This window comes from Amblyomma americanum, chromosome 10 (assembly GCF_052857255.1).
Source record: "Amblyomma americanum isolate KBUSLIRL-KWMA chromosome 10, ASM5285725v1, whole genome shotgun sequence".
NCBI classification, from domain to species: domain Eukaryota; kingdom Metazoa; phylum Arthropoda; class Arachnida; order Ixodida; family Ixodidae; genus Amblyomma; species Amblyomma americanum.
In genome coordinates, this window is record NC_135506.1 from 8,506,190 (window position 1) to 8,529,411 (window position 23,222).

Below are 23,222 nucleotides of genomic sequence, written 5' to 3' on the forward strand. Positions count from 1 at the left end.
AAGTTTAGTGGACCTTTGACCTCTGGCCTTTGACATTGGGTGACCTTTGACCTTAACAACATCCACTGGAGTGATCTGAAGCCAAGTGATGACATCCGATGGAGGTGTCGTAAGCAAGACCTACTAACTTGACCTACTGACCAAGACAGTACGAGCAAGACCAGTAGGTCTGGGCTGTAAGACCATGTGATACACGTCATAGCCACGTGGCCGTGTGCGTATATATAAAGAACGGCTGTCTCGGTCCTGTAGCGGAGCTGCCATGAACAAGCCTCAGAGGCGTAGCCAGCGTGCTTGCTTTACCCTTAATTACGGGATTAGCCAAGTTGGTTAGTTGGCTGGCCTCAAATAAAGCTGGCACCTACCCACTACGTGGGAGTGGCCAAGACAGCCGGATAATTGCTGGAAACAAGAACGTTTTGATGGCCAAGATAAGCCAGTGCCAATTTTTTTTCTTTCACTCCCCCAATCATTCATTCCTTCACAGCGTGGTTGCAGTATCCACCAAGAAGTGAGGCAGCTATTAACCTGTGCCATTTCTTTTCCACGAAAACCCCTTTCCTTTCAAAGGTATGCCATGAAGTGTCTCTGTGGCCTCAAAGGCGCGTGGCCAATGGCGGCTCTATCTCCATGCCTTTCACGTGGTCCTCATGGGTCGAAGACAGTGGTCGAAGGCAGTGCAGAAAAAAAATTCAAGGCCGCAAATGAAGCTTTAGTACGCGATATTTATTTTATTTATATATTTTGTCGCAAAGAACTCTTAGTGTAGAGGATCCAGCCCTTCGCACGAGATATCCGCGCGACGAGACGGACGCACCGATAGCATAGACTGCGGCTGTGTCCAGGATGCACCATTGCATGGGGCTTGATATGCCACCCTGTATGGCGCTTGGTGCGGGACCTGGCATGGCGCCTGGGATGACACTGCTCGTGTGCTTCAAGGTGTACCGAGGCACTGCTGGGAAAGCCGTCCACGTAGAGTCAGTGGCCAACAACATCAACAAAGTTCCCTACTTGGTTCCAAGGGCGGCCGGACATCGTGCCGGCGATGTAGCACGTAGCCGCGATCACCACGAGGACGGCTACAGACTGACAGTCCCACCATATGCTTGTAAAGTCTCGCTTTAATGATGGGAAGACGCCGTCCGATGTAGCACGTAGACGTGATCACCACCAGCACGGCGACAGCATGACAGGCCCACCATATGCTTGTAAGCTCTCGCTTGACCGATGGGAAGACGCCGTCCGATGCAGCACGTAGCAGCGATCACCACCAGGACTGCTACAGCAAGACAGGACCACCATATGCTTATAAAGTCTCGCTTGACCGATGGGAAGACGCCGTCCGATGCAGCACGTAGCAGCGATCACCACCAGGACGGCTACAGCATGACAGGCCCACCATATGCTTGTAAAGTCTCGCTTGACCGATGGGAAGACGCCGTTCGATGTAGCACGTAGACGCGATCACCACCAGGACGGCTACAGCAAGACAGGCCCACCATATGCTTATAAAGTCTCGCTTGACCTATGGGAAGACGCCGTCTGATGCAGCACGTAGCAGCGATAACCACCAGGACGGCTACAGCATGACAGGCCCACCATATGTTTGTAAAGTCTCGCTTGACCGATGGGAAGACGCCGTCCGATGTAGCACGTAGACGCGATCACCACCAGGACGGCGACAGCAAGACAGGCCCACCATATGCTTGTAAAGTCTCGCTTGACCGATGGGAAGACGCCGTCCGATGCAGCAGGTAGCAGCGATCACCACCAGGACGGCTACAGCAAGACAGGCCCACCATATGCTTGTAAAGTCTCGCTTGACCGATGGGAAGACGCCGTCCGATGTAGCACGTAGACGCGGTCACCACCAGGACGGCGACAGCAAGACAGGCCCGCCATGTGCTTATAAAGTCTCGCTTGACCGATGGGAAGACGCCGTCCGATGTAGCATGTAGACGCGATCACCACCAGGACGGCGACAGCAAGACAGGCCCACCATATGCTTGTAAAGTCTCGCTTGACCGATGGGAAGACGCCGTCCGATGCAGCAGGTAGCAGCGATCACCACCAGGACGGCGACAGCAAGACAGGCCCACCATATGCTTGTAAAGTCTCGCTTGACCGATGGGAAGACGCCATCCGATGTAGCACGTAGACGTGATCACCACCAGCACGGCGACAGCATGACAGGCCCACCATATGCTTGTAAGCTATCGCTTGACCGATGGGAAGACGCCGTCCGATGCAGCACGTAGCAGCGATCACCACCAGGACTGCTACAGCAAGACAGGACCACCATATGCTTATAAAGTCTCGCTTGACCGATGGGAAGACGCCGTCCGATGCAGCACGTAGCAGCGATCACCACCAGGACGGCTACAGCAAGACAGGCCCACCATATGCTTATAAAGTCTCGCTTGACCTATGGGAAGACGCCGTCTGATGCAGCACGTAGCAGCGATCACCACCAGGACGGCTACAGCATGACAGGCCCACCATATGCTTGTAAAGTCTCGCTTGACCGATGGGAAGACGCCGTCCGATGTAGCACGTAGACGCGATCACCACCAGGACGGCGACAGCAAGACAGGCCCACCATATGCTTGTAAAGTCTCGCTTGACAGATGGGAAGACGCCGTCCGATGCAGCAGGTAGCAGCGATCACCACCAGGTCGGCTACAGCAAGACAGGCCCACCATATGCTTGTAAAGTCTCGCTTGACCGATGGGAAGACGCCGTCCGATGCAGCAGGTAGCAGCGATCACCACCAGGACGGCGACAGCAAGACAGGCCCGCCATGTGCTTATAAAGTCTCACTTGACCGATGGGAAGACGCCGTCCCATGTAACACGTAGCCGCGATCACCACCAGGACGGCTACAGCAAGACAGGCCCACCATACACTTACAAAGTCTCGCTTGTCCGAGGGGAAGACGCCGTCCGATGTAGCACGTAGCCGCGATCACCACCAGGACGGCTACAGCAAGACAGGCCCCCCATATGCTTGCGAAGTCTCGCTTGACCGAGGGGAAGAGGCCCTCCGATGTAGCACGTAGCCGCGAACGCCACCAGGACGTCTACAGCATGACAGGCCCACGATATGCTTGTAAAGTCTCGCTTGACCGATGGGAAGAGGCCGTCCGATGTAGCATGTAGACGCGATCACCACCAGGACGGCGACAGCAAGAGAGGCCCACCATATGCTTCTAAAGTCTCGCTTGACCGAGGAGAAGACGCAGTCCGATGCAGCACGTAGCAGCGATCACCACCAGGACGGCTACAGCAAGACAGGCCCACCATATGCTTGTAATGTCTCGCTTGACTGATGGGAAGACGCCGTCAGATGTAGCACGTAGACGCGATCACCACCAGGACGGCGACAGCAAGACAGGCCCACCATATGCTTGTAGAGTCTCGCTTGACCGATGGGAAGACGCCGTCCGATGCAGCACTTAGCCGCGATCACCATCAGGACGGCGACAGCAAGACAGGCCCACCATATGCTTGCAAAGTCTCGCTTGACCGGTGGGAAGACGCCGTCCGATGTAGCACGTAGCCGCGATCACCACCAGGACGGCGACAGCAAGACAGGCCCACCATGTGCTTATAAAGTCTCGCTTGACCGGTGGGAAGACGCCGTCCGATGTAGCACTTAACAAGGTGATGGTTCGGGCTAGTGGGTATGCGTTATGATCCATAGCGCAGCAACAAAACAGGGGACAAACACATGCGCTAACTTCCACTACAGCTTTATTTCGTGCACACAGAATTTATACAAGAAGTAAAGAATGATACCAGTCAGATTAGACAAGATACTTTGTGAGCAAAGCTTAAAAATCGCATGCAATACATTTCATCGGTTGGCATACTGCTCGGAGGCCCAACATGTTTTTGTAAAGTCTCGCTTGACCGAGGGGAAGACGCCGTCCGACGTAGCACGTAGCCGCGATCACCACCAGGACGGCGACAGCAAGACAGGCCCACCATATGCTTACAAATTCTCGCTTGACCGATGGGGAGACGCCGTCCGATGTAGCACGTAGCCGCGATCACCACTAGGACGGCGACAGCAACGCAGGCCCGCCACATGCTCCCCGAGTCCTGCTTGACTAATGGGAAGTAGCCGCCCGATGTCGCATGAAGCCAAGACGGCGACAGCAAATCTGGGCCGTGGCATGACCACCGCGTCTCGCTTGATTGAAGGGAAGACGCCGTCCATTGCAGACCGTAGCCACGATCACCACCAGGACGGCGACAGCAAGGCAGGCCCGCGATATGCTCACCGCGTCCAGCTTGACCGATGGGAAGACGCCGTCCGGCGCTGAAGGCTGCGGCGTGTAGGTCTCGTCTCCGCTGCGCAGCGGATCTCGCCGCAGCTTCGTTTCGAGAGCGGACGACTCCAGCACACCGTCGTCCGTCGCCACTGGGAGGTTGTCTGCCAGCGATCGACTCCTGCTGGCCTCGGTAGGTGGCGGCATTAGCGTCGAGATATCCATGGACACGTTCGACAGACGTCTTTACAGAGCAGCTCTCAGCCTCTTCTCTGGCCGAGACTTTCGTGTCTCATGCGCGTGCATTGGCAAGCGTTTGCGCTGTCTGCATCCGCGACCAAAAATTAGTGCGCTGTTTTGGGGGTGAGCGGAACACCGTTATTTCTTTGATTGCAGTCTTAGTACATGGCACATTTATCATGAGCTTGATTAAATGCACAGGTACTGCGGCCGACATGCTGTCGCTCCGTCGTGCCTTTGAACACACGACGTCGAACATGCGCGGAGTAACAGGCCTCCGTTTATTTTCCCGTCCGGACTACTTCCATACCTTTTATAGCGTTGCACCATATGTATGGAATTTGGTATACATATTTAGAAAATGAAAATTGTTTTTTGATTAAAGGAAATGGCGAAGTAATTCTCTCGCATTTCCGTGCAAACCCGATGCGCGAAGTAAGAGAAGGGATAAAAGAGGTGGTGAAAGAAGAAAGAGAGAAAGACGTGCCGTAGTGGAGGGTTCCGGAATAATTTCGACCCGCCGTGGTGGGTTAGCGGTTAGAGCGCTCGGCTATTGAACGAGAGTACCCAGGTTCGAACCTTATTGCGGTGGTAGCTTTTCGATGGAGGCGAAAAGCAAAAGGCGACCGTGTGCTATGCGATGTCAGTGCACGTTACAGATCCCCATGTAGTCGAAATTATTCCGAAGCACTCCACTACGGGACCTCTTTCTTCCTTTCTTCTTTCAATCTCTCCTTGATCCTTTCCTTTACGGCGCGGTTCGGGTGTCCACCGAGATATGTGAGACAGTTACTGCGCCATTTCCTTTCCTCAAAAACCCATTTTCATTTCATCTTCAACGTGCATTGACAACGCACTGCATACAGGCGCCTTTTGCGTTACGTCTTCATCGAAACACGGCCGCCGCTGTTGGTTTCGAACCCGTGTACACCAGCCTATTCGCCGAGCTTTCCAGCCACTGAGCCATCGCGGATAATTTAGTGTTACTGCTTTACGTGCTTTAGCGCTGTTCGGCGACGTTGCGAGTGGTTTTTAATTATTTAACGGATCTTCAAGTTCTTACGCAACAGTGTGGGCTATGACGCGAGTTATATTGGAGGTCTCCGGATCGATTTTGACCACCTGGATTTCATACTCTCGGAGATGCCAGAGTACTGGGGCGTATTTTTTTTTATTTTGCAGTTTGCAGTTGCCGCTGCCGGGTTCCAGACCATGACCTGGTGGTCGGCAGGCGAACGCCTTAGTCAAGACCCGATTATGTTGGCTTAAAGTAGAAAAGTATTGACACAGTAATTTGCGTTTATTCATCTTCTTTAATGCACTCTCTTGAAATGTAGAAATTGAACAGTCATGTAAGCTATGAGAACGAAAGGCAATTCAAAGCACAATAATAGCAGTGCATGCAACAAACCTAACTAGCAAATGCAGTATGTTGAAAAGGCAAAATGAGAACCATACCTTCCAGTGCTTCAGAGGATAAAAACGCATACCTACTGCAGCAAATAATAAACCTGACTGTCGCTCTGATATAGGCAACTTTGTTGAGCTTAAAAACAAGGAATGCTCTTGTGCTCACAGTGTGAGTGCCCCGCTAACACAAACAAACAGCAAATAATCGAAGGCCCAACGTGGGGTAATACAACACTGTTAGAAACATGAATACGAGGATGGAATCGGTTTTATTTTGTCAAACAGATACTGTTTGTTGGCTGATAATCTATTGACTGCAGAAATGACGAAGACAAGCTTCGTCGGAAGTAGAACCGCCTTAATCCACAGGCTTAAATTGCAGTTTGCCTGGCGGGTGATCACTTGAAGAGCGCCGTGACCCTGCGGGCGAGGAAAACAAAAAGAGTAAATATTTACTGTCTCGTCGGAGCACCCGCGATAGAGTAGCCGGGGCGAGGCAATTTATCTTACTTAAAACGTCTCAAATTATTTTTGCCCTCTCTCATCAGAGCTCCGAACTAATGCAATATCCTTGTATTTGATACGCCGAAGGAACCAAATACCCCATGTTCAAGATTATAAAAAGAATTGAATAAATTCTGAGTTTATCGAATCCTTTTCAAATAATTGATATGAAGTTCAAGTAAGGCAAGGCGTACATTTCTTCGTCGACTGTTCGGAGAAAAGGGCCCACTCCGACTGCGCACAGTACAGTGCCGTCATCTTTCTGCGCGGGAGGGAGACTTGGGTGTCGCGACATGATCCATTTGATTCGCGGTATTCGTAATGCTCATACATGGCCTCCGAGACCGGGCCACGCAGCAAGGCTCAGGCAGGTTTAGCAAACAATGTTTTGATACCTGATCTCGCAGGTTACCTTCAGAAATCGCCCTCCATCTCGGGACCAAGAAACGGCGCTGATCGACTACAACTTGAACTCCCACTACTCGACGACATCGATGCGAGCGTTGCCTTGTTTGAGTGCTGGCAAGCATTAGGCTGAAACGGCTGCCACCTCTTCCTATGCCGGATGCATTTTGGTAAACAGGCATAACATAGACGACCGGGAGCACTATACAGATACACTACATTTCGGCTTGACCGCTCACGAAGCTGATTGAGAATACTATAAGAAATATAAACACAACGCAGCAGGTGGAACAGGTCCATTTAGTGCAGCGATAACTGTAGATGCACCTCCTTAGCCAAAAGAGAGCCCAAGGGGTTTATTCCTAAGCCGTTTGCTGGGGCTCTTTTAGCATTCGCGTACTCTTAGAGAAGTGACTAGACGAATTCCCCTCACCTTCAAAATATTTAGAACGCAGGCGATGAATAACGCGCCACACAGCATGGCTCAAAACCTAACTTCTTGGGCTCCAAACTTTTCGCAAAAGCTGCACGTATACACTGTCCGCGAAGCGTCTGCTCAAATGCTTTCGTTTTTTCTGTGTATTGACGACGTGAACACATAAGCCACAAGATGCCCTTACCAGACTGTGCCCGATAGGGTGCCATATTGAAGGCACGTTTTACTAAAGATCTGAAAAAAAAAGAGTCCTAGACAACACACACACACACACACACACACACACACACACACACACACACACACACACACACACACACACACACACACACACACACACACACACACGCACAGCGTTAACCATACCCCATCGTCTCACTGTCGCCGACGGAAAAGAGGGCATCCCACTGATCTGTCCCAGTGTTGGAGGACAGTTGCATCTCGCTCTCACAGGTGAAACAAATATTTGTTTTTATGAATGAAAGGGCGCATGAAGCAGATAATGGGCTTCCCCCTTTTTGCCTGGGCCAATTGGTTATTACTCTTGCACGGAAATCCCGTTCATCGAGAGAAATCTGTCTTCGCATGCTTTCGCGACGGAATTGACAGGGCCCAGACAAATGAGAAGCGTACTGTGGGAGCGAGACACACTAAGCGCCTCTCCCCGAGCACCTCTCTCTGTATATACAGCCTAATGCTTTTCACCGCCACAAAATTCTCCAGAACGCACGACAAACGACTTTGGATAATAGCTGCCATATCCGTTACCTATCACCTGCTTTCATTAGTACACATCGCAGCACGTGAGTCACTACTTGTGTATGTATTTTGCATGTTGCCTGCTTCCCTGCAATGTGGAGCCCAGGGGCACGTCAAGTCACAATTTCTTACTTTTTTTCTCTCGGCCCTCACCAAGTATACATGGGGAAAATATATTGAATTGAATTGAGTTTTCATCTCCACAAGTGTGGTCTCCAGCTAGCGTCTGATCGTAAAGCTATCAGCTGCGGTTTCCGATGGCGCGTCCACTTTTGTTCCCAACAGAATTTGGCGCACGGAAAGTGTACGAAACCTACGCTACGCATCTTTGGATACGATGCCCTGATTATTTTCACAGGACGTTACGTAAGAGATTTTGTGAGGGGCGTTAACCTGCCGCATTTTGCACTTTATGGCAGGCTGTGTACCCGTGAGTTCGTTGTGGTTAGAAAAGGAGGCTTTCCTGCATTACTTGCATACAGAAGCATCGGCAGTGCATGAAGGCAAGTTTTCTCGAACCTGGTATGGTTCATAGCGCAATTGTTACTTCCAACGCGTTCGTATATTGCATCTTGAGCTGGCTTCTTGTGCGTATGAGCACAGACAACGTAGCCAACACAAGCAGCAATTGCCTGACCCTGACCCGTCGACAGTAGCCACGACCTGTTTATGACATACCTCGTCTCCCGTTTGAAGCCCTCGCTGGTTACGCGCCGCGGATGAAGACGCTCCGGCGGCCACGGGGGCGTCACCCTGGCCACGGGTTGCCTCCGGGACCACGGGCTGCCAAGGCCTGCGATGGATGAAGTCGCGGATGCTGCGACGACGGGACTGGGGGTACCTCTGGGACGTCATGATGGTCCGGCCACCCCAAAAGGCTTCCAAGTCCGAGTCGGCTGATCCCGTCGTGGGTCCGCTGTCCGAAGCGTCCGGCGCCTCGTCGCCCAGCGCGACGTTGCCGAATCCGATCGTGTGGGCGGTGCGCTTGGGAATGGCTCTCGCTGCTTTGCACGAACCCATGTGTGCTGGCTCGCAAAAAGTGCCTCTCAAGCCTCCGCTGCTCTTGCCCTCGCTCGGACAGTCAGCGGCCACTGCCAGCGTACCTGCTGCTGCTGCTGCTGTTGCTGCCTCGCGTGCCACGTACGGAATGCAGCGCGTGGCGCCAGCGCTCTCGCGATCACCTTCTTTTCTTCGGCATGAATGAAAAATACTCCTGGTGGCAAAATTAAGCAATCACAGTGACCTTGAAAGAACAAGGTCTAAAAATAATGCTCTTTGTGAGCACAAATCGACAAAGACAAGATAGAAGGCAATCCACTGAAATGAAACCTAAACCAAAAACTGTGATACAAATCTCTTTACCTAAAATTTCACAAAATTAGCCGTACTGGCAAGGGCCAGACGAAACAGAAAAAATTCCAGAACGAAGAGAAAGAAGGAAGAACAATATGGAGAAAAGTATTGAGGCCGGTGTAAAATAATCTGTTTCGATTAAAGGTCGAGGAACAAAAGGCATTTTCATACTGATAGGTAAATGACTATAGTAAAAAAATAATCCTTAGAAACTAAACCATAGCGCTTTACCGTTCCCTTGCTCCGGATATATTCTAAAGTTTGGGCTTTTACGCTGAATATGATGCCAACACAAGCATCCTTATGGGACAAACTCACGTTCCAGCAATAAGAAGGGTCGCAGTCGTGCCAGTTTATCTGCACAGCTAAAATGCATCGCGATGTTTCTACCAGATTGTAATGGTACAGGAAGATTTTACTCTGATCCAGCTAGTGCTTGGAAACAGTGAGCAATACGGCTTGTCTTTACTGCATGCCACGAAACGGGCCTGGGGCCGGATTACGCAACTGTCAATTAGAACATTGTTCTCGCTCCTGTTGGTTGGTCGTGGCCGGCGGCCATTTTGCTTTTTTGCGTCATGGGTGGCTGCAGATTACGTCACGGATGTGGCAGAAGTGATGACGTCGATCGCCTAATTATGCAGGCGTAAATTGAGACTTTTTGTGACAGTCTCGAGGCGGTCAATTTGACCGTTGCGTTTTTGTGAGAAAATGGCGGCGGTGTACACGGACATACGGCTGAGGCGGCTCCGCTTGCGCGAGCAACGGCGAATGAGGGCGCACGAAGACGCGCTTGACTTGCCGGATGAGCTGTTTCGACACCTTCTTCGACTGGAGATGCAGACTGTGGAGCGGCTTGCGACGAAGTCGTGGATGAACTTAGAGCAAATTTGCTTGCGAGCGCGCTGTCGGTGCAGTGGAAGGTGGTGTGTGCCCTGCGGTTCTTTGCTACCGGCGGTGGTGGTGGTGGAAACTTTATTAGACACAAGAGAGTTTAAGACGCGCAGGTCCTTGGTCCCCCGCACGGCCCCACGGCACTCAAACGTTCATGTCCCGGAGGCTCATAACGCTGGCAGCCCGGCCTGTGGCCGGGTCCTCGGAGCGAAGCAGGGTCTCCCAAGCCTCCCAAGCGGTAAGGTGCTCCAGGCACCGCGGGGGAGGATCTGCCGGGCAGACGAAAAGGATATGATCGAGAGTGGCTTTGGGGTGGTGGCAGAGGGTACAGGAGGGGTTTGTGTGGACTTGGTGATAGCGCGAGCGTATATATGGAGAGGGTAAGGTGCGTGTTTGGAGCCGCCTCCAAAGTGTCTGGTGATAATTGTCAATGGAGGGATGGGGTGGGAGGTACAGCCTGCGCTCGGCTTTGCAGGCCTGCGTCAGTTCACTGAAGGAATGCATGCGCTTCCGTGAGAACCCCAGATCGGAGGCCGCCGGTGCCCGGTGGAGAGAACCTCGGGCTAAAGCGTCAGCCTCATTTCCCGGATTCCCGGAGTGGTCAGGCATCCATATGAGCTCCATGTGGCGGGGCGGTTGTGCGGCGAGGGAGTTCAGTATGCAAATGCAGGGATGTGCAATCTACCGCGGGCAAAATTTAGTATGGCAGTATTAGAGTCCGATAGTAGATACCAGGCCTCCGTGCGCGCGATGGCTAGGGCAATAGGGGCCTGCTCAGCTTCCTCAGAAGTGGTAGTGGGGGATACGTGAAGGGTGGCAATCCGTTGTAGGGGGGGGGGGGGGTTAGTGATGGCTACAACCCCGTCCTCGCCCTTGCATGCGGCATCCACCCACACGGCATCCGGTTCCATGCCATATTGTTTGTGGAACGCCCGTGCGCGGGCTCTGCGGCGGGGTTCGAGGTATGTGGGGTGCATGTTTTGGGGAGAGGTTTAATAAGTTGTTCGCGGTGAATATGGTGGGGGACTTGGAGCTGTGTGTGATCCGTGGCTGGTAACCTGATACCGAGGGTGTGTAGGATGTGTCTGCCGGTGGTGGCTCTCGCGAGACGTATGTATTGTGTCTGTCGGTGGGTCTGGACAAGCTCACCTATTCTGTTCTGTAGGCCTAGTTGGAAGAATTTTTCGGTTGAGGTATTTAGGGGTAAGTGTAGTGCTGTCTTAAATGCTGTTCCGGTCATGGCATCCAGGGTAGATATTTCTGTGCCCTGGAGTTTCAGGTAAGGGAGTGTGAAGAGAAAGCGGCTGAGGCTTTCAAGCTGCCGTTGGTTACGAGGCGCACGTCGGCATCGCAGAACCGATAGGAAGTAAATGCGTGCGGCAGGCGTTGGGGCCAATCTGCAAAGTTAGCGCGCAAAAGGGGTAGGCTCCCATGGTCACCTCTGTGCCACATAAATCAAACGCGCCTATGCTGGCAAAGCACTTTTTTTTTCCCCAGCAAATCGTACTTCGTAGTTGTCTTCTGTTTCCCAAGGGAAAAGAAACAGACAACCACACATGACATACTGCAACACCTCACCTTTTGCCATTTTTGTCATCGATCGAAAGAGCCTAACAACACAGAGTTCTACAAGTTGTCTTCGTCGATTTCGTTAGCAAGCGCTTCTTGCATGTTTGCAAGTTCGCTAGGTAGGCACGTATAGCCTTCACTGCATTCGTTGAAATAAATTCTGCGCATTAAGGTCAACCGCCGAGTAGCTTGATTTAAGACGACGCGTAACAAACAATAATACGGCATGGAATCGGCTGCTTTCATGCAAAGCGGCTTGACGTTTTACCAATCCTACCGCCGTCAGCGCTTCCCCGCGGCAGCTAAAGTTAACCACCAGCCAATTTAATAGCACAACTTCAAACGCTTTATGTTTTGCTTAATATTTTCAAACTTTAAACAGTATGTTTTGACAAAATAAAAAATTAGTCATTTTGATCGCTGCTTATTTCTTATTTCTTTTTACAACAATTTAGCAGACGGTCCCTCACCCTGAAAAAAATGCTCTCGGGGCACCGCCCTGCTGTAATTGCCTGATTCCTCTTTGCGTCAAGCGGTGACGTCTCATCGTTTTCTCATTTTGACGTCACTGTCAATAACTTTTGAAAGAATTTGTGACAGTCACGCAATACGACTCCTGGACTGCGCGCATGATAAACAACTATTCTCTGTACTGAGGGGGGCTATCCGATGCACCTCAGCACACACGTGTAGAGTGGATGAAATTTTCTTGACTCTCGGATATATATTGATTATTGCTGCTTCATATGAGGGCCTGAAATGAAATGTTCTATATTCGCAAACGATTACATGTAATATTTTTTTTTACTTTACGTTCTGCCTTGTCAAAACATAATTGGCTTCATTCATTCGGAAATGGTTTGGTTTGGTTTTATGAGGTTTACTTTTCTGAAGCCACTCAAGCTGTGAAGAACGCCATCGAGAAGGGACCCGGAAATTTCGACCACATGGGGACCTTCAACGTCCACTGACATCGCACAGTACACGGCCCTCTAGCATTTCGCCTCCATCGAAATGCTACCGCGGCCGCCGGGATCGAACTCGCGTTTTTCGGGCCAGCAGTCGAGCACCATAATGACTGACCCACCGCGGCGGCGATCCGAAAATGATCAAACCAAAAGCTCTAAAGTGGCGTTCACATGAACGAAGGTTCTAACAATAAGTGTCAAAACCGACATGTTGAGTGCTGCAGTGAACACGTTAACAAATGTCTAAAGGCAGGCTGGAAGGAAAAGAAAGTCTATTCAGGAGCTACCTGTCATTCTCGGCTTGTGTCTATAATTATGAGAATTGCGCTAATTATTTACCTAATTATCTAAATTTACTGATGAAGTGACCTTTCAATTAGAACAGCGTTGTGCTTACTGTGAATGGCGAGAGTTCAGCAACGAAGGAAGCGATGTTATGTAAGTTTTTAGAGAGAAGAAAAAGTCGTTCTCTAAAACCATACACCGCCAGGAAATCTGGTGCTTTTTTTCCGCACAAAGGCGAAACATAGTGTGTGAGATGGGCAGGAAGTTCACTGCAGACACAACGTCCACTGCTCTCTTAACACGAATAAGCTTATGTGGGAGTAGAGAGAGAGAGAGAGAGGGAGTAAGCTGGCCTGTAGCACACTCTCTTTTAGGGGCAGGGTATGCCGCCCAAGTGCGGGGCTAGGATTTCGATCACTAAATATGCGGAATGCTTGCTCATGGAGATGCAGGCTTATTTACGCCGCAAATCATAGTAAATGGATGCGCTCAGGAATGAAAAGACTGTTAAAAGTGGCACAGGAGATACGGAGGTCGGCAAATAAAGGAAGTTGAAACCTCGGTCAAAATATTTGTAACTTCCAAAACAATCGCATGTTTTGAAGATAATAATAATAATTGGTTTTGGGGGAAAGGAAAAGGCGCAGTATCTGTCTCATATATCGTTGGACACTTGAACCGCGCCGTAAGGGAAGGGATAAAGGAGGGAGTGAAAGAAGAAAGGAAGAATAGGTGCCGTAGTGGAGGGCTCCGGAATAATTTCGACCACCTGGGGATCTTTAACGTGCACTGACATCGCACAGCACACTGGCGCCTTAGCGTTTTTCCTCCATAAAAATGCAGCCGCCGCGGTCGGGTTCGTAACCCGGGAACTCCGGATCAGTAGTCGAGCGCCCTAACCACTGAGCTACCGTGGCGGGTTGTTCATTGAGTGTACACATCAATGTTTTACGTTTCGACGGATGGACAATTTCGTGCGCTGTTTATGTGGAAGCGAATATTTAAATCATTCGCCAGACAGTGATGGTGTCAAAGTGCGCAAAGTTCTGTTTTGATCAATGGTGACGTTCGCATTTGATTCTGGAATATATACGCTGTACACTATATATGTAGTGGACTTCGTCTCACTGATCAAATGTGCTATTAAATGTTCCGTTTTATTTTCTGTTTCTCCCTATTCGAAGGCAAAGCAGACGTTCTCAGATTTCACATCTGCACTGTAGCCTTTCCCACATTTTGTTTTCATTCTCATTTTTCCACTTCTCAGGAAGGCCTTTATAACTACCAACATTACATGCTTCTATGTCCTTGCATTGCCTTACATTTATGTAGGCATTGCTTAGTTGGTGTGGGCGTGCATGCCCGTGCTGTAACAGTAGTCTAGCAAATCTTCCAAATGTGTGAATAAATAGGCAGATTACGACTGTGGAACGTGCCGTTATCAATTCCGGTGCCTTAAGTGGGAGCTGGCGGAAATATATTATGTGTGGTGTATGGGTTGCAAGGGACACCGTAGTGGAGGACCCTGGATTAATTTCAATGACCTGTGCTTGAATGTTCGCAAAAATCGCACAGCAAATGGCTGTTCTTTGCACTTCACCTGCGACGAAAAGCAGCCGCCGAGGTCGGGACTTCATCCCGTGTCACCTGGTTCTGCAGGCGTAACTCCGAAATCACTGAGGCACCGCGGTGGGTGTTTGAAAATAAAAATTATAAAAGAAGGTGCAGGAGGATAAAGGATAGAGAACCATACACACACGCACGCACACACCGTGGTCCGGCTTAGTTGCGCATCTATTGCTCGTGTATTTCACGGGTCTTTTTACCTAATCCCTGCCAGAGGTAAAAGTGTTGTGTCGGGTTTCGTTTCGGTCTTCGGATGCGGATGGGTGCAGCCGCGTAGTGGGAGTATCTGGAACTACACGTGAACGCTCCCCATTGCGTCGATGGATGGCGCCACATCCTTGACAAGCCCTGATCACGTGGACAGCGTGTTCGCGCCGAGTGAGTGTGTGGTCGCCATCTCCGGCAAAGCTACGTTCATTATGTTTACTATGTGCGGAATAAACTAATTCCCAGTACGTAACATTAAGTATCATAATTTCGCTTTTAATTTCGAGTAGGTCCTGTCGCAGTGGCACGAAAATTAAAATCATAAACGGGAAATATGAATACAGGTACGTTGTGGCCGTAGGCCAACAGGCGTTCCTTGCAAATTCCTTGAATTCCTTGGATTCTCTGGGCTGGGATGTTTCAAAGCTAGCGCAAGCTAGTCTCTCATATAACATAAATAACTGGCGTCAGCGCGATTTCTGTGTCTCCTCACGTAGCCTAATCAGTTACACTGTTTGAATCTAACGCATTGCCGGCATGCTTTCTTCGCAGATGCACGTTGGAAAGAGTAGTATGGACGAGGAGCGCTGGCAAGAAATGTTGACCAAGTTGGATCTTGAGCGCGAGTGCTCAGCATCCTCAGAGGGCACCTGTTGGCTTTGTGACGAACTAGAAAACTGGAACAGTGTCCTAAATGCTGTGCAACTTGACCTCAATGAATGGCAAGTAGGAAAGCTGAAACTTCGCACTCAAGAAAGATGCCCCTCTGAAGACTTCGACAAGTTGAATGCTTCATACAATGCAGCTTATTTCTTGGCATGGCTGCCAAAAAAGCACAGTTGTATCGACGCAATCAGCCTGGGAAGAGGATGTCCGCGTCCGTATGGCACCACTGTTCCTGACTCCATCACAGCACATGCATCGAATTTGCGTCACGTCTCCATAACAGGAGATGAAACTTTTGATTGGTCTATAGTCCTCGATGCTCTACTCCCTATACAGCAACTGGAATCGCTTAAAGTTAGACGCCTGGTCACATTCAGCAGAGGGTTAGCAGTAAAGCTGGCTCAAATTCTATCAGCCAACTCCAGTTCAGTCAATACAATAGCCGTGTCGGAAGTCTTCATGTCTCGCAGTGCCTCCGACATTCTTGTGAACGGCATTACAAAGTGTGAGAACCTTCGGCTGCTATCATTAGGTGTTAGTTTACAACCTGCCGGGTTGAGAGACTTCCTGACATTTTTGCGATCTGCACAGACGTTGCACACGTTGCATCTGCCGGAAGAGATTGCGAGTAATGGCTGCACCACGGAAGCAGAAAACGACGACCAGCCGTTGGATGATGCATCACTCCAAGCGCTGAATAGCGACTTCTTCGAGGATCCCTTGACAATGATTCTGACAGAACTCGAATACAACAATGGAGTGACTTGTCTGACAATATCTGGCTGCGATACGGACCCTATCCACATCGACTCTCCCATGGGGGCTCTGCTCAAGTCAGTGTTGTGCAAAAATCGATGCCTTCGTGTATTGGCCCTGCAAGGCTGCTATATTGACTGTGATGGTGCTCGACAAATATCCGAAGGGCTTCGGGAGAACACCACACTACAATGCCTTAATGTGTCTGCCTCCGATGTGGAATCCTCGCCAGTACAAATCCTCTGCAGTGCATTGAAACAAAATAAGTCTTTGAGCCTTCTGAAGATCGGCTTCTGTATGTCAACACCAAGTGAACGGTAAGCCGGATATTACTTAAAGATAATCTAATATTGTCTGTGCGTTTATCGCTGCCATTACCACTTTCTTTAAAAAGTAAAAATCTTTGGATTCAAAATAAGGTTAAGGTAATTTACTCATTCATTTGCGCTGGGAAAGAAGAAAAAACTAAGTTTTTAGAAGAATAAGGGCTGAAAATGGCTGTGTCGTAAAATTGCAGCTAAGCTGCATTTTTTACCAGCACGTTTCAAATCAGAATGAACGCACTTGACAACAGTGAGCAGAATGTGAAGTCGTAGAGTGCGCAAATTATTAATGCCTTTTTCCTCTGACCACCAGTCTATTGCATGCTTTGCTTAAAATAATTTTGTTAAAGTGAAAAATTGTCCAAATGCTCTTATTGAGCCCCTTGCAACAAGGCATGCTACGGGTTGTGCACGCAACTTTTCAAAAATTTTCTCCAAGTGTCTAGCGTTATTTTCACATAGTGATGCCAGCTACATTCAAATCCCAGCTAGAAAGAATGGCAGGGCGATTTCGTGTTTAGAAAAAAGAATGTTTTCCAAATCAAAGTAATAGAGAAGGATGTCGCGATGTACTATGGCGCGCCTTTTAAGTGCTCTCTGGTGATGACGTTTTTTTTTTCCTGGAACGCGGGGCAATATATTAATAAGGGCATTGTGCCTAAGTTTTTGTTCCCGGAAGAGCTTCGGATGATAAGGAAAATAATTAATTGATCATAAATGTGTTATAGCCAAATGAGGGTGAAAACCCATGGGCACAAATGTGTGCGGTGTGCATTTTGAACCATTACGCTGATTTTCTGATATGGAACTCTATTGTATACACACAGATTTTCAGATTTTTCTCGACAGTAGAACATAATGCGTGTCTAAAACAGTTATATGGAGAATAAAAATCATCGAATACCAATAAAACTGAATTGGGTGACGTTTCCTATGCTTTAATTATCTTTGCAAACTTGATGTCGGTTAAGCTCGTAATGATCTATGTTTTAATGATTCTCCATACAATTTACAACTTCTTTTATCAGTTGTTTGTAAGTAACTAGAGAGAATTTCATCTTTCGCCGGTGCTTATTTACACGGAAGTGCATAGTGTTGTAGTTCCAGTTCTGCTTTTTAAATGACGAGGATTTCTACAGTCCAAACACTCACTTAAGTTTTTAAAGGATTTTTTATCTTCCCCTCGGTTACTGAATATATTTATTAATTGCATTAGTGCTGAATATTGAAGGTGCGGTTTGGCACTAGGACATTGCCTTTGTTTTATTTGTGACAGGGTTCTGCATAACCATAGGTTTTCTGTGCTGTAGACTTCTTAAGTGGTCCCTTCCTAAATTAAGAAGGTTGGTGGTTTACAATGTTTAGCAGCATATGATTCGGAGAGTCCTGTGGTATTGTAAATGTGTTACCGTCGGTCATTCGTGTGTGTACACATGAACAGTTCGCGAGTTCTTTTTTTTCTTTTGCGGATTTGTCTCTGTCTTGCAGGAAGGCATTGTCCACTGAGCTAGCCAGAAACCAGTGGTATCGTCGTGTGCAGCTTCGCTGGAAAGACATGGACACTGGAGGTCTCATTTCTGCCATGTCGGATCCATTGCTCTGTCCCACTGAGCTGCAACTTCACACCAATGAATTCTCACCCGAATCTTTCTCTGCTCTTTGCTCTGCGCTGAGTTGCAATCTCTGTGTCAAGGAGTTAACAGTGTGCCTGTGGGAAGTCACTTCAACACACGTCGCCTCCCTGCGCTCAATGCTTGAGAAAAATTATTCTCTGAAATCCCTCACGCTGAGTGATAGGAACAGAAAACCTGGCTTCGCTGTAATGGTATCGCAGGGCCTTTACTCTAACAAGTCCGTTACAAACCTTGCACTACAGTGTGATGAGATGAGCACCGAGTCTACAGAGCTGCTAGCAACACTTCTCAAGACAAATGAAAACCTTCATAAGATGGTCTTGTCATGCAGACGTGGGCTGACTCCTGACAGCCTTGATGCCATATCTCAAGCACTGCTTCAGAATCTTTTCATCACAGAGGTGAACGTTGGCTGCATAACTCCAGCCATTAGGTTAGCTATCCAGCGTAATGTGTCGTCCCTCCACCGTGCTGCTAAATTTGTACTGAGGCAGGATGTTGGAAAATCGTGCGCCGAAGCATTCGAGCTTCTCGAGTCAAAAGCATCCTTAATTTCGTGTCTGAAATCAACCTCAAGGATGAGTGAAACAGAAGCAAAAGCTGCTGTTAAGACAGCACGGAAGTTTATCTGGAGCAATTATCTCTTCATTAACCAGATAGTATCTCGCAAACTAGAGTGCCATGCTGGAGAAGGCACTCAAATAGACAAGCTCAATTTCGAGTGTTGGATTGCTATCACAAAACATCTCAGGGTTTCTGATGTCTCTCATTGAATGTGCTAGGAAGCTTCCCTTAGCAGCAGTCTGTGGCATTGCTCGTGCGAGTCTGGCTCTGCAGCCAATAGCAGTTTTAAATACTGCTTCCAGATCATGTTTAGCATGCAATATCGGCTGAATACAAATCAAAACATGTTCATGCGTTGTGTGTATATGATATGTTGTCAACGTGTAAACTTTTAGTGGGTGGATGCGTTTTGCGTCCATTGCATTCTGTACACTACGGTACGTAGACCGGACGACCAGTTAAAATTAAATTCTTCTGTAAATAACATTGCCAGGTGGTGCGAAACATGGGGAATAGAAATTAATATCAACAAAACGTCTTGCATCTCATTTACCCGTAAAAAAGTGCCTCTTGTATATTCCTACAACTTATCAGGATCTAACATAATGAGGGTGGATACGGTGAAATATTTAGGCGTTACATTTACCCATAAGCTAAGCTGGAGCACGCATATATCCAATACGTGTGCAAAAGCATTCAAACAGCTGGGGTTCCTCCGTAGAAAACTGTCAGCAGCTCCTCCTCATGTAAAGTTAACAGCCTATAATACCCTCATAAGGCCCATCCTTGAATACGGCACCATCATTTGGAGCCCCCATCAGTCTTACCTCAGCGATCAACTCGAAAAAATTCAAAATAAGGCCCTCCGGTTTATTTACTCCTGCTACTCACGTCATGACCGCATATCTTCCCTGCGAGCTAAAGCGCGTATCCCTACCCTTGCTTGTTGGCGACGCGTTGCTTCGATGAAGTTTCTTTTTATTCTTTACAATGATCGCATAAGACTTGATAAAAATCAGTACATCAAGGCACCTTATCATCGTTCGAAGCGATTAAACCATGAAAAGTGCATGAGACCCATCCCAACGCGATGTAACACATATAAATTCTCATTTTTTCCGTTAGCCATTGAAGAATGGAATAATCTGCCTCACGAATTCATGAACGACGTCTCTCTTGATATCTTTTTGAAAAACGTAGAGTCGTTTTTTGGAAAACAGAATTTACAATAAAAAGAGCAAAAGAGCATCGTGTTGACCTGATTGTATCGCTTCGTGGTTTCGTCGTTCTCCTTTCCAGTGTTTTAAATGCATCAAAATGAACGTGTATAGCAATGCGCATGTCCTTTGACCGTTGATGGTCTCAGCCTACTTGCTATGGTCTTTTCTACTGCAGGCGCATGTTTTGTATCTCGTGTATGTTATACTGGATATGCTATTGTTTGTATAATTGTTCCATTATTTTGCCCACTCCTGTAAGAGCCTAACTAGGCTTACAGTATGCTTAAATAAAAAAAAAGTATGTCGTTTGTTCACGAGACAGCGATGGTGAAAAAATGCGAGAAGTCGTGTTGTGACGAGCAGTGATGTTCGCATTCGATTTCAAACCTATGTTGTGGACCATACATATTGCGGAGATGTGTTCTTTGGCAAGCGTATTCTAAGTGTTCTTTTCAGTCTGTGTTTCTTTCTTACGGGGAGGTAACGTAATCATTCTCTAAAAATTTCAGCTCAGCACTGTAATCTTTTATATTTTTTGTATTTTCATTTCTGCATTTTTTATCAAAGCGTTTTGACGACCATCAAATGTCTCTGTGTCCTCGCATTGCATAGCGGTATCTAGCTCATTGGCGACTTCACATTTGTGGTTGTGTATGTCTGTATGCCCGTGTAATAAACAGCAGTCGTGAAAATGTTTGCAATATGTGAGTAAAATGAACGTATCAGCTTTCTGCGAACCATACAGCTGGTAATCGACCTAGCATTGTCGCAAATGAACTTATTTTTCCAATACTATGCAGATATTGCCCGGCTCTATTGGCGGAAAACAATGATGCAGCGTCGGCCTGTAGTTATCCGGTTCGGCTCATTTAAAGACCGTGGCAGAATACTAGCATGTCGAGCTAAACTTAAAACTGACAACATTTCTGTATCAGAGGATTTTTCGCCAGCAACCCGTAACGCACGCCAGCAACTTACTAATTTCGCTAAAAGCCTGCCTCAGTCACCAAAGTTCCTGCTTCGTTACAACAAACTCTACGTTAACAATAAGTGCTACATGTACGACAGCGTGACAAACAACATCGAACTGATAAAAGAATTTCCCACCGAAGTACTCGAAGAGGACACACCGCGGTCGCCTTCATCAAATGCCCAAAACACCGAAAACGCCCCGTAGCATCACGAGAGGGGACGTGGGCAGTCGTCGCCTTCACCACGCACATCTGTTCTTCTCGCTAACGTAAGAAGTATCGTAAACAAACGTGATGCATTTCATTCCGTAGCTGACACGTGTAACGCAGATATTATTGCACTTACTGAAACATGGCTTCATTCTAACATTCGTAACACCGAAATTTTCCAGGACTCATCCCGATACACTTTTTATCGCTGCGACCGCACGTCACGTCAGGGTGGTGGCGTATTACTTGCCATTTGTAAAACACTCCGGTCTTACGCTATTAACATCACAACAGATCTCGAGATTGTCTGGGCATGCGTGGAACTTGGACACTCTAAAATTGTTTTCGGGGTATGCTACCGTCCTCCCAGTCACTCTGCTAACTTCCTCGATGATCTGCACGATGCCATAAATGCTGTTTGCACACGACACCCCCTGGCGCCTGTTTTCTTACTTGGCGACTTCAATCTTCCTAACATATCTTGATCTTTTGATACCCCAGTTCAGAACCCTTCTTCTAACTTAAGCACCGATCTCTTAAACCTTTGTTCCACTTTTTCCTTTTCCCAACTAGTCTCTCAACCGACAAGAGTTACTAATACCACTGCTAACACGCTGGACTTAATACTGACTACCCATCCCGATATGGCCTCAGAAATCACTTACTTACCTGGTCTCAGCGACCATCTATCGCTCTCATTTGACATTTGCATCGTTACTCCCCCAGCTGAGAAGATTTCTAAACACATCTGCGACTATAAAAAAGCTGATTTTCAGGCCATTAACAGGGAACTCGCCGAATTTATCGATTATTATTGCAACGGGTTTGATGACCGCTCTGTCGATACTAACTGGAATCTATTCGTTACCAAGGTTAAAGAATTAACAGATACATACATACCATTACGGACAATCTGTTCCCACTCGAGAGCCCCGTGGTACAACTCCTATCTTAAACGACTGTCCAATCGAAAAAAACGTTTCTACCGAGTTGCGAAAAGGTCTGGTAGCAACGCAAAATGGGAGGCGTACCGTGAAGCTAACGCCGTTTACGTAACTGCACTTAAAAGCACAAAAAATTTTCTTCACAATACACTTCCTAGCATTCTTTCCACTGATCCTAAAAAGTTCTGGCGCATTGTCAACCCCAGCCACAGCGATACCATTAACTTATTAGACGAGAATGGCCTTGCCATCCCAGATGCAGAATGCCCAGCGGTACTGAACTCCACATTCTGTAAAAACTTTGTTCATTGTACTAACACCATTTTTCCACAAGCGCAGACTTACAACTACATAACTATGGATCCCATTTGCATCGAAGCTTGCGGTATTGAGAAGATTATTGAATCCCTTAAACCATGCTCCAGTCCAGGTACTGACTCAATCAACGCGAAATTTCTTAAGGGTTCTCAAACTTACTGTTCATTGCTGCTTTGCAAGATATTTCAACAGTCCCTCGACACCGGTGCTCTGCCTGCTGACTGGACGGTCGGGAAGGTGGTCCCAATCCATAAATCAGGTAACAAGAATTCACCCCTTAACTACCGTCCCATATCTTTGACAAGTATTCCATGTAAAGTATTGGAGCACATATTATACACAGGTATCGCGAACTTCTTGGAGTCAAATTCATTTTTTACAGACATGCAGCACGGTTTTCGTAAGCGACTGTCTTGCGAAACTCAGTTAGCATCATTTACGCATAAACTTAATCTCATCCTTGATCGCCGCTCAACAGCTGACTGCGTCTTCCTCGACTTCGCAAAAGCCTTCGAAAAGGTATGCCACAAATTACTACTTTTTAAGCTAAGCAAACTAAACCTTGATCCTAGGCTTTTTTTCTGGCTCGAATATTTCCTTTGCAACCGCACTCAGTTCGTAACTGCTAACAATGCCACCTCTCCATCAACCCCCGTCCATTCTGGAGTGCCACAGGGATCCGTC

At 48.0% G+C, this 23,222-nt stretch overlaps 1 protein-coding gene across 2 annotated transcripts; it reads left to right on the plus strand.

Annotated features, from left to right (window-relative positions):
- Nucleotides 1-15,087: 15,087 nt before the first annotated feature.
- LOC144107817 (NACHT, LRR and PYD domains-containing protein 14-like) lies at nucleotides 15,088-20,796 on the plus strand. Of its 2 annotated transcripts, none has more exons than XM_077641016.1 (3): nucleotides 15,088-15,276; nucleotides 15,485-16,671; nucleotides 18,166-20,796. In XM_077641016.1, the coding sequence occupies exons 2-3, from the start codon at nucleotides 15,485-15,487 to the stop codon at nucleotides 19,082-19,084; spliced, it is 2,106 nt and encodes a 701-aa protein (XP_077497142.1). In that variant the 5' UTR covers nucleotides 15,088-15,276; the 3' UTR covers nucleotides 19,085-20,796. The 2 variants fall into 2 exon arrangements, with proteins under 2 accessions (XP_077497142.1, XP_077497143.1); XM_077641017.1 differs by having other exon boundaries at nucleotides 15,088-15,177.
- Nucleotides 20,797-23,222: the final 2,426 nt, after the last annotated feature.